At 37.1% G+C, this 15,868-nt stretch overlaps 1 protein-coding gene across 3 annotated transcripts in view; it reads left to right on the top strand.

Moving 5' to 3' along the window:
- Positions 1-15,868, top strand: part of CD2AP (CD2 associated protein) — a 75,872-nt gene that overhangs the window by 48,153 nt on the left and 11,851 nt on the right. For all 3 annotated transcript variants that reach the window (XM_066995041.1, XM_048065672.2, XM_066995042.1), the window contains 8 exons: positions 751-935; positions 4,115-4,223; positions 7,550-7,641; positions 8,371-8,475; positions 9,998-10,034; positions 10,423-10,482; positions 12,200-12,359; positions 14,522-14,664. In XM_066995041.1, the coding sequence (XP_066851142.1) occupies positions 751-935; positions 4,115-4,223; positions 7,550-7,641; positions 8,371-8,475; positions 9,998-10,034; positions 10,423-10,482; positions 12,200-12,359; positions 14,522-14,664 (891 nt within the window). The remainder of the gene's footprint in view (positions 1-750; positions 936-4,114; positions 4,224-7,549; positions 7,642-8,370; positions 8,476-9,997; positions 10,035-10,422; positions 10,483-12,199; positions 12,360-14,521; positions 14,665-15,868) is intronic.

Raw genomic sequence — 15,868 nt, 5'->3', positions numbered from 1 at the left:
GTCTCAAGTATCTGCTATATTTCTTTACTCCTGAGAACAAGTAAATTCTCTGTTCACTGAGCTGTGGTCTTTTGTAATTTTCTCGTCAATGAAATGTGTAGCTATCAGTTTAGAGAACTAAAAGGAAAACAACTGAGTGAAGAGTAATATAGTTCAGAAACTGAAGTAGCAACGCAACTTCACAGTGTTACCAAAACATAAATAAATTCACAAGAAACTGTTTTCAGGTATTTTTTGGTACTTTGAGCCATAGAAAAACTTCACTTGATGCCTTGAGAGACACCAATCTCTGCTGCTGCACCACAGTTTTCTTTGTTGTGGCTGTTGAAACAAGTGCACTCATTTTGGGGTCATGATGGCCCTTTATTGATTATAGCCTTTGGCAGCTATAGCTCTGCTGCATGTGACAAGCTTTTAAATGTTGGACAAAACCCATGGCTTTATACTACTTAAGCAATGCTTCATAAAATCTAACGTAGAACATGATGCTGATGATAACAGACTGTGGAGCCTGGATGATGTTTGAAATGGCAAGAAATACTAATGATCTAATGACTTAGTTGCCAGAGTTGTTTCAAATGATCTTATGTTAACCATACAGCTAGAACAAAATGGGAGGTATTGTAGCTGCAATAAGCCGTTTGTAAGAGCAATGCACTCAGCTCTGTCTCTTCCATTTTTTTTTCCTCTGAAGAGCAAAGAAATAATTTCAGCTATTAAAACAACTGTTTTTTTTCTTTTCACTTTCAGAGTCTGTTTTCAGTGGTCCTACCTCACCTGTGGCTTCTCCAGGGAATGGAGCTGAACCTGGATCTGGACCAGCACAGCCAAAGAAAATACGAGGTGTTGGTTTTGGAGATATCTTTAAAGAAGGCTCGGTTAAACTTAAGACAAGATTATCCAGTGGTGAACCAGAAGATAAAAAGCAAGATAAGGTATGTAGGGGTTTGTGTTGTTATCCTGGGGTTTCCTGTATTTAAAAAAGAAAGTGTGGAAACTGAAAACGTAATCTTATAGATGCTGGCAGTTTATAAAATTTGTCAGTGTTGTTCAGTAATCAGGCTGTAATCATCTCATCGGATACCAAAGACAAGGCAAGAAGAGGGTCTTGCCTATAAAACAAAGCAAAACCCCTCAAACTTCTTTCACAGTAAGTTATCTACCATGGATGCCAAAAGGTCTAGTCAAATGCTTTGACTTTTTTTCTTTAAAAGAGGGAAAATCAACCTAACATGAAAATTATCCTTTCAAAAGCCAGGGGGTTTAAGATATAGTAGGATACATACCTACTGTAGTTTCTGGTAGTTCTTTTTTCTGTAACAGACTTTGTATCTAATCTGGGGCAGGACTGTTGAGTCTAGTTGAGTGTAGCCTTTAAATCAAGGAATATTTTGGGTTTTGCTTTTTTTTTTTTTTTTCCCTTCATGTTTTGGTGGATGTTGAGATTGCTGTACTGGATGTCAGGCTTCATTACTAATGGGAATGTCCTTCAGTGAATTCTGCCAAGCTTTTGGCTTCAGTGGTGTCTCCATAACCTGCAGATTGTACAAGTCTAAAAAGTACCATTTAACAGTTTTGCATCCTCTTTCATTCTCCCCTTTTGTTTGAGTCAATGGTGAAAGGGGTACTCTTGTTCTCCAAATCTAACTTAAAAGTTAGGAGATATTAGAGAACATCACATTATTTACTTACTTTAATTTGGTTCTGGTGTGATCTGAAGTCAAGGAAGCTCTTACCCCTCATAAGTACAACATCAATGCATTTATCTTGAAATTATGCATAGTGTATACCAAGAACTTTTGTATGTCTTTCCAGTTTTTGACAGCTGAGGTAATTCAGTGTTTCATTTTTTTATACAATAGATCGATTCAAGAAAGCTTTTCAATCTTTGTCCAAATTAATTTTTTGTGTGGGGGGGGGGGGGGGGCTGTGGTTATGACTGTTTTTGGAAAAGGCAATTCTGACTGATTTTGCTTTCCTGTGCCTGTCCAGAAGTAATTGTGCTGGTGCAGGGCAAAAAGTGACATGAGGGCAGGAAGGAGTGAGTCCTCAGGAAGAGGGCAGGGACAGACACTTCTTTTAATGTGTTGGTTCTCCCCCACCCCAGTAGCAAAGCTGAGAGATGCTTATCCAACTGTAGATGTTGTGTGCATCCTTTTTTTTTTTTTTTCCTGATTCGATCAAAACTTCAGATGAATCAGAAAACCAAAGTTATCAAAGTGTTGTTGTTTGTAGCTGGGGTATTGATTGTAAAGTCCCAGGGAGGGCACATGCGTTTCCCTCTGTTCTCTCCAGGTTTATCCCTCAGTGCAGGAGTTCATGGGAGCCACTGCATCTTTGTGTCAATGCTGTCAGAGGAGGCTTTCAGGAGCTAGCTTTCTTCAATTTGCCTTCTTGTTATGAGATTGTTTGTTCAAAGGCATGCTTCCCCACTTTCCCTCTTATAACTTGGGAGTGGTAGGATCCTGTCTGAAATGTATTGAGTTGATAGGAAGTCTGCTCAGTCATTTCGAACTGTTCTTTGTGCACAAATACTAAGATATGTTGGCGCTGTATTTTGTTTGTTGGCTAGCCTGCTAAGTTGTTGTAGGCAGCTTCTCAGCAAGATGGGAAATGAAGTGAGAAAACAAGCTTCTCATAGTTTGAAGACAATGAAATAAACAGTTGAGGTTTGCATTTAATATTCCACTTGTGCTTATTGCCAAAGTCATCCCAAAGGCAGATAGGCTTAGAGAACAACATGAAGATCCCTATGGAGAAAATTCTTATGAAGGTTTTGCTAAAACAGATAGTTCTTCAGATATGGGCTCAACTCACTTCGGATTTAAATGGAGGGATGCTGGAAGGGCATTCTCCATCCTTACGCTGGTAAAGAAATAAAAGCTGTCCTCAGGAAGCTCTAGAGCAGAGAGGGCTTTTTTTTTTCCCTCTGGGAATTCAAGGACTGCTCAGCACAGGAAGACTGAGCACTTAGACTCGTGAGCAATTCAAATGTTTATTTGCTTTTGTAAGATAGATTTCAGTCAGCTCCAGCATCCTGCATGGGTTCAGATTGTTTATACCCTGCATGCCTAAACTTCCTCTCGCACTTCTAATTGCATCTTTTTTTGGAAGGAGAGAATGTAGAAAACTTTCCATACCGGACTTCTTTAATCTCCTAGGTGGGTTATTTTAGTGCTTCCTTTATGTAGCGTTCTGGAGTGAGTTAAATTGCATATGCACTCTGAGAACATCCCAAATGACCATAGCTTCCTCTATGGTATGTTAGAGGTACCAAACACCAGCCCACAGACACCATCCGTTCTTAAAGAGACTAAGGCTGGTTTCTGTGGCATCAGTAGGTCTGCGAAGTCTAGTTGTAAAGGGAAATGAACAGAATAAGTAAAAGCAACGGGATTTTTCTCGTCAGTAACACTGCTAGGGTTGCTCAGGTAAGCACTGACTAACGTTTGTAGCTCTTATGACTGCGAAGAAATGAATGCAGCTGAAGCTGTCTCAGTCTTCCTGACAGCTCAATAAATGTCTTGAAATGAAAACTGGAGCAATTATTTTGGTTAATGTTAACTCTGTATACCACTTGTGATGCCTCCATGGTTTTTTTGGTGCAGGAGAAAGTGTCTGGTGAGCAAGTGTCTGTTTGGGTTCTGTTCTGTTTGAATCGCCAAGAGCAAAGAGAAGCTGGGACAGGCTTTCACATGCTTTTATGTTTGCCTAAGTAATGAAAAACTGATTACCTCTTCAGCTGAGATGGTTTATGGTCACTGAATATTCCTGTGTTATTCCAGTGCTGGGTAAATATGGTCAGAGTTACTTTCAGCAGAGCTGTTAAATGACCACTTCTGTGCCAGAGAAGGCAATTTCAGGGTAATGGAACAGTAACGCTTGGGAAGATTGAAATACGATTGCAAAAATCGAGCTGGACATTGCCAGATATAAAGCTGTGTGCTTCGTCTTTAGTCACAAAATTTTTGTTGTGGTGGCCATAATGAAGTAACTACAGTAAGTTAAGTGCTTAAAAAAAATTCAGTGAATCTCTTGGAGATGATAATTTCACATCATCTCAGCTACTGAAAACACAATTTTCTGTTAACAAAGTTCTCTTTCCTTTCTGTAGTCCTCACCTCACCATCCCCCTGGAGCAAAGCCAATCCATTTTCCTTGCGTAACAAAAATGGAAAACTCGTCAGAAGGAACAAAATCAGAAGGTGAAAGTAAACCAAAAGGTAAGGCTAATGGAAATATGCTTCTGTTGCTTGATAATCCTCTGTGGAGAAGTATTTGGTTGTCAAAACTGATTTGTTTTCCCCTTGTTGGTATTATACTTCTGTGCACACTGCTTTTTGTGCATAATGTTCTTTATCTTTGAGGAGTTATTCAAATGCAAAAGTGTCTGAAAGAGTTTTTGTTTGCATTTCAGTCAGAAATCAATTGTAGGGTTGTCTCCCAGAAGCAAATAAGGCAGGGGTATTAAGTTTGTGTTAATTCGTGTTGATGTGCTTAAATTGGCTTTCATTCTGCCTGGCTTTTAGTGGTCAGCTGGAAATCTGTTGTTGCAGAGCAGCCCCCCAGCTCAGTTTCTGTTCCTGGGTGATAGGAATGATGCTGTATTTCATCTGGAGTTGCTCGTGTGCATGCTGTCCATGGTTGTATGCTGGGTTTCTTGCATCAGAAAGTTACTGTTCTCTTGAAATCTGTTCTCCAGGTAGCCTGGTTCCACTTATAGTAATAAAAAAGAAAAAAAAAAAGATTTTTTTTTTCTCTGACAGTTTATGACTTTAACTACTAAATTGCCTGGCTTTATCTAGAGAGATTTTTTTTAAAGCCAACTCAAAACTTCTTTTGGGAGTGCCAACCCCATAAAAAAATTAACTGATGTGTGGACAGCTCATTTTGCCTAGTTCCAGAAACAATGCTTTTTCAGCTCCTGTATTGGAATTTCAAGTATACTTTTCTTTTATGCAGAAATCACTTATTTTGGCATAAATGGGTTATTTTACATGGAGTGCGTTCTGCATTTGCAGAATTACGAAAACTTCAACAAACAGCTGGCTTTTTGCCTGTCTGTAGGGGTTGTGTAATCTAGCAGAACAGAGCACTTGGAATGGTGGGTTTGTTAGCCAAAGCCCTGATTTGGCTGTAGCTATAACAGCAAATAGGGCATCTGTGCCACTTGAGCCATACGTTGCTTTATTTCGTTGGATAGATGTATGCATGGCCATCTTTAGAAAATAGCTGATTCCAGTTTAGGAGTGTTTAATGTAGTGGGGTAAGAGTAGTTAACACTTAAGTTTTGCCATTCCAAAGCATATGTCGAAATAAGTTTATGTATGATGCTTGGAAATCGATGCTTACTTGAACTTTGTCCTGATTTTGAGGTCTATTAGAGATTTTAGTTTTAGTAAATTAAAATTTTCAGCTTTTAAACTGTTCCAGTGCTATTGCTGGAAGTGCTTTTCTTGCAGAGCCAGCAAGACAGTGTGCAGCCTGGAGCATTGCGAAATTTGGCTTGTCTTAAACTTTGCATAAAAATTAACCCAAGTCTGTCTGAAAAATCTGAGTATTCAATACCAAACATTCAAAGCATTCAGTATGTAGCTCCTTTCATAATTTCAAGTGCTTTTCATGCTAAAAGTATAGAAATTGGGCTAATCTAGTTAGCCATGCTGAGTTTCTGCTCCCCAGATAAATACATCTGAAAGGAAATTAAGTTTGGTAGATATAAAATTGTAGGAGATTATTAGTAGTTAATACCTATAGAAATCACTTTTAAAGTATCTTGTAACTTTTGAAAGAGCTAGGTTTTGGTTTTCTTTCTTAATGTTTTTATTTTAATATAGACTGCACTGTTTATGAATCCTCAGTTTTGAGAGTTTAAAATAATCTGTGTTCAGTATGTTAAGAAATAAATAGAGGTCTCCTAAAATATTTAGGCTTGTGTTCCTTATTTTGGCATGCCTCAGCTATTTCTGGGAAGCTTGTTTTGGCTCTGGTGCAAATATTTAAAAAATATTTTGTTTAAAAAATAAAATAGAAATCACTATTTGGCCTCTCCTTCCCCCATTATGTTAGAGGACATCATCTGTGATTCCTGCTACTGCACGGTCACCCCCGAGTCCTTGGAAAGGATAAAATTTAGTAAATGTTTTAATAAGAGGTAGTTCAAAGTTCAGATTTATTACTTTGTAAGCACCGTATGAAAGTGTTAGAAAGTGAAACTGGACTTCTTTATCTTAATGACTTAGAGAATATCAGGCTCACAAAGTAAGATGGTGAAGTGGCAAATTGTATGCGCCCTTAACGTAGGTGGGTAGATTTTTTGGGTGGAGCTGCCTCCAGGATGGGCAGATGGATACAGTCTGCGGGGTGCAGCACTTGCTGTCTCCTCTCTTCCTAGCAGCTGGTGCAGAGGAAAGTCGTTCCTGATGTGGTTTTTGTGTGCTGTGGGACTTGGTATATCCAGGGCAGGAGAAGTGCATGGGGAAGGAAAGGAACAAAGGCGTGTGTAGTTCAGCTGTGCTGACCGACTCCCAGCAGTGAGGAAATGCGTGCCTTGTTACAGAATCGGGATGTATACAGGAGATGGCTTAATGCTGTGCTGCCCTCCGAGCAGGGGTTTCTGCAGCTGCTCACCTGTGTGTGTTGTCCAAGTCCTGGTATGTTGTGGCAGCATGATGGAGTCCTTTCTATTTTCTTTGGCTTCCTTGATCTGTCAGATACAGAAACCTAGCCTTTTTAGCTGCTAAATAAATTTTAGGTGTGCTGTGTTTAAAAAAGATGTGAGAAATGCTTTCCAATTAAGACTTCTACACTAACATATTTTGGCCTTTCTCATGTTGTTTTTATTCTAGAGTGGGAAAGGAAAACAAATCCTCCATCTTTTTCAACTGAAACAATTCTCACAATTTTAAATGTTATTGCCCTGTACCAAATAGGAAGAAAGGAATTATTCTTTCTGCTTTTACAGAAGAGGCTGTGACTGTCAGTTAGTCATTCATTCGAGCTGTGGTTTCAGGTAATAGCCAAGGACTTCCTTTGCTTCAATCACTTGTTTTCATTGCAGAATTTCAGCAAATGTGCTGCTCGGGTATTTGAAGTTCCTGTAACTATAAGTCACCGTGAAACAATTGTGTATATTAAATTAGGCTTATTTTAAAAATCTCATATAAACTTGCAATAAAAATCATGAATCACTCTTTCGTCTAAAGCAGCAGAACTGAATATATGAGGCAGTGGGGATTAGATACGTTAGATAAGCTGTTACAATTTTAAGTGAGCAGTCTGCTGTGGATAAAAATATTTTAGGGCATTATCTCCTGACTCCATGAAGATTTATCTCCCTTGCTCTGTAAATATTGCTATGAACTTGATTTTCTCATGATGTGAATGACATAGTGAACGCTTTGTAAAGCAGTGTCAGATGGCTGGTCCAGAAGGGAAGGATGATTATAGTATTAATTTCTGAGCTCTCCTTTTGGATAGCACAAGTAAGCTTTTATGTACTTTACTACCCATGGTATGCAAGTGTAGTAATTATGCTGTGTCGTTCCAGCCAAGGAATATTGCAGGACAGTATTTCCCTATGAAGGCACAAATGATGAACTGAGTTTTAAAGAAGGCGAGATTATTCAAATTATCACTAAGGTAAGATGTTCAGTCCGCTTGGAACATTTGTAGCTTTTGTAAGTTGTGCACAGGTAAGTAGAATATAGACAGGAGAGTTTACTGGGTTGAATAAAATATTTGCTAAAATATTTAAATGATTTAGTATGTTAATACACATACTTCTGTTATAGACAAACTAAAGTTTCTATCCAGTTAGATCATGTGATGGATTTCTATGATACAGAATTAATTCTTTGTTTTTTTCCTTATGTCTTAACTTGGTTATTTTTTCCTCAGAAGTGTATTCTCTCTTACTTCATGCTTTTCAGACTAGTGAGCCTGATCAGTCACATCAGAATCACTTTCATTTAGTAGAATGGTGTTATTCCAACTACAGAAAGTATTTACTGAATGTGTTTCTGGTTGAGGAAGCTGAGAACATTAAATCTAGTGGAGGAAGTTGCGAACATTAAATATTGTGCATTGGATCATAGTTGGTTTTATGTATTTCTCTCCCATTTGCAGATGTTAGCCTTGTATAAATGAGGAAATATAATTTCATATCCTGTATTTTAGAAAACAAAGTGACCAAACCTATTCTGATCTTTAGCTGTTTCCCCTTTAGCTTTTCTTCTAAGGAAAATAGTTTTGGAAAAACAATTATATTGTGAGAAACAGCTACAGAAACAGCACTTTCACTCTATCTGGGAAAAAATTCTGGGGAAAAAAAAGTAAAGATTAATTGAAATATCTTACTGTTTGTTTTAGGATACTGGAGAGCCAGGCTGGTGGAGAGGAGAACTCAATGGTAAAGAAGGAGTCTTCCCTGATAATTTTGCTGTTCAAATACAAGAACATGATAAAGACTTCCCTGTAAGTTCCTATGTATTTCACCTAGTGTCACAAAAATGAATTGACAGAAATGCAAGGAATAAAAGACTTCAGCACATACTGCTTCTTAAAATATTAATACAATTGTCAGCTTTTAACTCTGTCTTGATAACCAAGAAGAAAGATCTAAAGGTTAAACTTCTTTTTTAAATATTTAATTGAAACCTGCCATTTCAGATTAACCGTAATTAATGAGGATGATTAGGTCACATAGAAAAAGATATCGTTCTGATATTGTGGTGATATGTGTAACTGGTGACTAAATTAAACCCTAAACGTTTTGAAAGGAGGCAAGCAGTCAGTCCTGTTCCATCTGTAGTCCTGTAAGTAAATATAAGAACAAAATGCTGATGACCCCTGTGGGACCGACTGGGATTTTTCTGTGTTAGGACTTGCCAGTAGGTTGCAGTGTGTAATCTTTGGATGGGATTTAGAAATAGCTTTTTTTTTTCTATTGTCTCTTGTGTTGACTTAAAGAAATCCATATTTTCATGTGGTACTACTTGTTCTTGTAATTCTTAGTCCATGTTTTGACAAGATTAGTATGATGTTTTGGTTCTGACAAGTTTGTGTAGCAAAGATGGTCAAGTTAACACATGTACTCTAGTGGGAGTGCGTTGGACTGAGCCCATACAACTTCAGCAATGTTTTTATAAACATCTGTGGGTTAGTAGGTTTTTGTGACCATTTTATTAGTGAGCATTGTCCTTGGTACAACCACAAAGATGGGTGTCCTAGAGCATTTTCATTACTTGGACTCTGAGGATGAGGTGGTTTGAGATGTGTGCTTTGAGGTAAGCCAGAACTCCATGATGGGGGAAATTCAAACTCATTTTTAACAGTTCTAGGAAAGTAGTAAGAAAGTGGTTGCCTCATACAGTTGTCTTATTTTCAATGTACAACCTGTGACAAATATTGTGTAAGTTTTTAATGGCTAGAGTAGTTCACTCATCTTTCTCCACTTCAATATAAGATGAAGAAACTCAGACCAATGTTTTTCGTATAAATGAAGTGTTTGTTGCGAAGTTAAATAGCTTCATGATATTTAGTTTAGAATCCTTGTTCAGTGAAAGTGATCTTTTTTTAATTGAAATGTTTACATGATTACTTTTTGATACTTCTGTTGTACTAACAAAGATTGAGGTTTACTTACTGAAACTGAAATTAAAATGGGTGTGACTGGAGCAATTCCTTGGACTAGAAAAGATGTAATTCTTAATTTTTGTTTGCACCTCTACTGCTTATGCTTGCTGCTGAAATGCTGATCTGAGATTTGAAGAAACCTTGCATTTTGTTCATGTTTTTGTAGCGGGTTGGCTGGGAAGTATCAGATGAATTCTTCCAGTTCTATGTCTCTTTGTTTCCTGTCTGTGTGAATTGATTGCCTCCTTTATGAAATGCTTTGAAATGAGCTATAAATAAGCTGGACACTACCCTATGCAAAACAGAAAGCAAATATGTTTGTGTTTTGATAATCTGTTTTGTTTATGTTCTTATCTTACAGAAGCCAAAGAAACCTCCACCTCCAGTAAAAAGTCCAGGTATGTAAGATATGCCTGCTGATAGGTGTCTGAGGAAGTATTGAACTTCAGAAACAGTGCATGTCTTCAAAAAAATAAAAGTAAAATTCAGAAGTAGCTTTGTATTTCCTAGCAATGCAGCCGCCCTTAGTTAGGGGTTACTTTTTTATGCCTTATGTATTTTGCTGCTGCTATATATTTTCCCAGATTATGATGGAGACTACTTTGGACACATCTTAATACGGGCTTACAGTTTGCTGGGCTCAAATAAATGTTTATAAATGGCATTACACTCCTCGCAAAGGAAAAAAAATATACAAACACAAATTGTTGTATATCATATTTTTAGATAGTGACTATGATAATTAAAGCTCTTTCAGAAATACCTATGATTTGGTTTTACACGCAGCTCCTAAACCTGAATTGCCAACTGGAGAGAAGAAATTCCCTTTGAGGTCTGAAGAAAAAGGTGAGACCCGTTTACTTTATAGTGAATTTCAGAATATATTCCTAAAAGTAAGTTAAGAAGTTTAGCTGCTCTACGTAATAGGTACCATGCTTAGGAACATGAAAGCTTCTGAAAAATTAAGTGTGATAAAGAACAGTCCTTTTCTGTGGTAGAAGAAATAATGCAGGAAAACTTTCTCTTGTATTCTGTTGAAGGTCAGGCTGAATAATTAATTATATGTGGTCTCTTCTGGCCTTAACAGTTACTTATTTAGATAGCAGTAGTGTTTTACTAGAAAAAATGGCCATCTATCAGTGCAGTGTTTTACTGGTGAACGATAACCTTGTTGTTACTAGCAATCAAACTGATTAAGTAAGAAATTTTAATATAATTATTTTTTTAATTCAATAATTGAGCAGCTCTAATCTCAACCTATCCAAGCATGTAATTTTTTATACATATTAATCTTGCCTTTAATTGCAATCAAAAATTGACTGATCAAAAGGTAAAAGCAATGCTCCTATAACTATTTCTGTATTTACAGTGAAGGGCACTTGTTGATATCATGTAGTAATTTTGTCCAATATCAGTGGCTAAGGCTGGTATTTTTATTACATTTACTCTGCGCTCGTTTTGAGTCTACCCTTATTTCATTGTGTTATAAAAGCCAAAAAAGTGCCATGCCATTTTGTATAGCAGAAATGGCTGATTTCTGTCCTCATCAGGAATCTTGGCCTTTAGTATTACATTCATCCACTTAACTGTGGACAGTTTTTATATTCAGATTTTGAGTGGGAGCAATTGAAGAGAAACCTGACTGATGATAATTCAGGAATACAATTTGATGGCAGCATTTTTTGTCCTACTTATGAACTTGCAACTTCTTACAAGTAAAAATGCATGATTCTTGAATTCTTTTTGCACTAAAATGTAGGCAACTGATCTTCAGTAACACTACCACTGAGCATTTAAGAATTTAAATCTTATATATAGGATCAGTAGACAGGAGAAGCGAGCCCCGTGAACAGGGTGTTTTACACAGGACAGTCAGCACCACCAAGCGGCAAAATCATGTACTGTCCTGCTACTTCAGAGCTGTATTTATTCATTTTTTAACACTGTATTAAGAAAGACTGCAAAGGAATGCCAACTACTTTGTTTTGGTTTTGTGTGCACGTCCTAACATTCAAAGGTCCCAAAGCAAGAATACGATTCCGTCCTGGATGATGCTTTTTTGTTGAAACCTCTATGATCTGTTTTTCAGAGTATTCCTGGGAAAGAAAATCAGGATTTCCCCATTTTACAGTGGGGGAGGTGACACACAAGGGTTGCTGAACTTCTCCAAAGGGAGTTAGCCATATACAGGCAGTATTTAAAACAAAAGCCCCCTGACTTTTTGAAAGGAGTTATGGTGAATTCACAGTAAGGGCAAAGCAGTAGCAGTACAGAGAGATTCTTGTTTGTTAGGTGTTACTCGCAGTGCAATAACGTCAATCCAGAATTTCTTACTAGTATTTAATGTCAATAGAAAGAACTTCCGTTTGCTTTAATGTAATGTTTTTTAAGTTCAGTTAAATAGCTTGTATGTTTTTATAATGTATCGCTTAACATACCTATTTTTCACTGTTATCTGAACTTCAGAGAAAGTGTTTCTGACAGCAGTTGCTTTCTAATTGATTAGCATTGAAGGAAACCTAGACAATGTGTTTTTTAATGTTTTGGTGACTTACTTTATCAGATGAAAAAGGAGCTTTGGATCAGAAGCCTTTGAAGCCACAAGCTCCTCAAGTACCACCCAAGAAGCCCATTCCTCCAAGCAAGACTAACAGCTTTTTGAGAGCAGGGTTTCAGCACCCAAAACGTCCAGAAAAACCTGCTTTGCCATCATCTGCATCCAAGTCAGTATACCTTTAATCGTATTTAACAAATATTTTATATGGCTTGTTTTTCTATCTTCCTTCACGACTGAGGTGGGAAAAGACGTATGTTTGAAAGGCAAAGAGGATATAAGGATAAGCTTTGCACTGCACCTACCAGTTTTTCTTTTCTTCAGGTATTATCAATATGAACTTAAAACTTCCTAATTCTTTAAGATGCTGAATCCATTTCGGAGAAAGTATTACAGGGTAACCATAAAGCAGATTAAGTTATGAGTCTAGTCCGCTTTGCTTTAAACCTGCCCCCAAAATGAAGAAGTTCTAGTTAAAGTAGCAATATGGTATAAAAGAATCTCTGGATGTTGTACTTGAGAAAATGTTATTGTGTTGGAAAAGATTTGAGTAGAGTCAAAGTTCAGTGTTTCAGAGTAAACCAGAAGAAGAGGAAGAGTTGAGCATAGTTAGTATCCATGCTAAAGGTACTCAGCATGGCTCATGTCCTCTTTCATGGGGAAGAAAACACTTCGTGCAGAGACTGGAGGTGGTTCTTGGATCTGTCTCGAGTATTCTCAGTTGAGTTTACTGGACAAGTAGGAAAAAGGATAGCAAGCAGTTACTCACTGTTAGGTTCAGTTCTCTAAAGTTTTTTCTTTCTCACAAGTGTGAAATTTTTTTAGTGTTTCACCAACTTTGCATCAATACAATCCCTCCTTGTACCCAACCCATGCTGCGGTTTCCCTCCTTTCTGCCTCCATCCAACAGTTTGCCAGATTCTTACCGACAACTGCAGATCCATGTTGACAAGTAACTGTCCCTGTGGGATGTTCAGCTGACTTGAAAGAACCACGAGAAAGTGAGATCATGATGAACTTGGCCTTCTACCAATAAAAGAGCAGACAGCTGCTACCTCAAAGAGCTTGCACCCTAAATACCTGCAAATATACAGGGTGGCATCAAACATTCTTTGAGTTTTATCTTTTTCCTCCAGCAAGTCCTGTATATCGTAAGCCAAAAGGAGTAAAGGGAGAAAACAGGAGGGCAGTGAGGAAAGGTGCAGACTTTGGAGGGTGACTCCCAACAGCCAGCTACCAGAGGACAATCTAGGCAGCTATCTCTCATCACACCCTGCACAGCCCTGGAAACTTTGGGTGCTTGACTGAAGGGTTAGACTGTTGCAGTTTTCTTTCTGGTTAGGTTTCCAGTTTGTAATCATGTTTTATCACTTGACATTTTGGAATGTTTCCCATGTAGAGATTTTCTGATCTTTAACCAAAACAGTGTTCTCCCTCCCGCATAGTTAAGGATATGAAGGGGTACGTGTGTGCAGCTAAAACAGAGGCTGTAGTAAACTGTAGTCCTTTAATAATTGCAAACTTTAAAAATATAGAGGGTTTTTAAAATAGGTTTAAACGTCTGAAAGTTTAACATTGCTCTAGGGAGATTAGGCTGTTAGTGCTTTTTCTGCTGTAATGAATTTTGAAAAAAGAATATGGGCGATGAGTTTATGAAAGGGACACACTGAAGCTGACAACTGGTCTGTCTACATACTGTGTCTTTTTACAGTGACAAATGATGGCACAAATTGTAAGGGAAAAGGTCATCTCTTCGTTTTTTTTGGTCCTTGAATGATGTGACTAGGCATGAAGGATGCATGGTAGAAGCACAGCCAGACATACCAGACGTACAAGACACTTTATCCTGTACCCAGAAAAAAATCATTTGTTCTTGATAGCTTTTTTCTTTACAGAACAATTTTGATGTGAAGGAATCTGAGTATTTGTTTCTGAATATTTCAGGAGAGATTACAGAAGGTGCTATTCAGCTATCTTGTTTTCTCTTGCAGTGAAGTGTGATATTTTAGGTTAAGTGCCAAAATATGCTCTGTAGTAAATGCACTAAAAATTTTGGATACTTTTCCAAGGGGATTGTACATGTCTGACAGCTCTACAAAAGCTGCAACAAATGAGCTGACTTTTATAATACTAGAATTTCTCTCTGAAAAACTTTTAAGCAAGGATTTAAAAAACAGTAAAAGCTGTTTCGGGGGAGGGGGGGGTCTTTTTCCTTTTAATTCTTATTCTTGATGTGTTTTGTTTTTTGGTAAACTATTTAATGTTAATATGCAAACTGTTTAATGTTACTATGTATTACTAGGTATATTTTTGCCACTTTTCTTGTTACAGATCTAACGGAGAAGTCATTTCTCTTCGACCAAAATCTGAAATTGAGCCAGTAGCAAAACCAAAGTTAGACTCTGAACAGTTACCACTTAGACCAAAATCAGTAGAGGTAGATTCACTTGTGGTAAAGAGCTCTCGAGAATCAGGTAAGAAAGGAACAAAAAATTTTTTCTGGGTCTTTCTGTTCGGATTGTGGTATTTTACAGGGTTAGAATAAGGTCTTTAATTTACACAAAATACCACAGTGTAATTATGCCTGTTGAGTAGAAAATATATAATTTTTTTTAAGAGTAGCTGTAGGTAGCTCAGGGTAAGAGTTAGCAAATGGTGTACAGGTGCCAGTAGGGTATTTGGAAGTGGTTAAGCTCAGTGTTATAATAGCTGATAGGAAGGAACATAGGTAATGGCTTGTTCTTCCAATTTGAAAGCATGTTTTTTTTGCTATCACTTTTATCTTGCGTTTTTATGAAATTGTTTCCCTTACCGACTGGTTCTGTTCTTCTGCTCTTGCATTTTAGGTAACTTTTGCATTTTTAGCTAACTTGCCTATTTTCAGTAATGCCATTAACTTCAGCATTCTGTAATTAAATTCATAGCTACAATAGATTACACCTTTATCATACCTTACGTTTGGGCCCGAGTGGTATATTCTATGTTTGAATTTCATATTTACGGTTTTGTGTAATGCATCTTGAACCAAATCTGGTATCTTTTTAAATCTAAATTTATCTAGTAAAAACATTGATAGCAGTTAGAGTACCAACATTAATAATTCACATAGCCTGATCGTAATATAGTTGTATCATGTCCTTTTCTGACAGTACAACTGATTTCTCTCATCTGTGTCCATCTTGTGCAGAGTGTCTGCTGTGGGCATAATTTTTTTAAGCTCTGAATTGTTTTGATTGTGTGATTAGGCACTGCAGAAGAAGCTTTATTGTATTGTACCTGCAGTGTATGGCTCGTATATCTCAATACAACCTTTCTTATCAAAAAAAAAAAGAGGTTTTATTAATAATACATTTTGAAATTTTAGTGTAAGTTGATCTTCTAAGGACAATTACAATATCCAGGATGTAGAATAGCTTGACCTAAATGATAATTAAGTTCACCCATGAAATAAATCATTCATCAAACAAATGAAGCAATTTATGAATAGGAAGGAGTTTTTCTGACTTGTTCATTAAGACTCGTGGCATTTAAAATATGTTTCCAAGCTGAAGTGCTCTGTATGAGGAAAGGCTAATTCAAGTATGCTTTTAATTGCTATGGGTTGACCCCACATGAATAATGATTAATAATGTATTAATTAAAACATATTTCATTAATTAAAAATGAAGCTATATTTTC

Source organism: Anser cygnoides, chromosome 3 (genome assembly GCF_040182565.1).
Source record: "Anser cygnoides isolate HZ-2024a breed goose chromosome 3, Taihu_goose_T2T_genome, whole genome shotgun sequence".
Lineage (NCBI taxonomy): Eukaryota > Metazoa > Chordata > Aves > Anseriformes > Anatidae > Anser > Anser cygnoides.
This window is presented reverse-complemented; position numbering and strand designations above follow the sequence as displayed.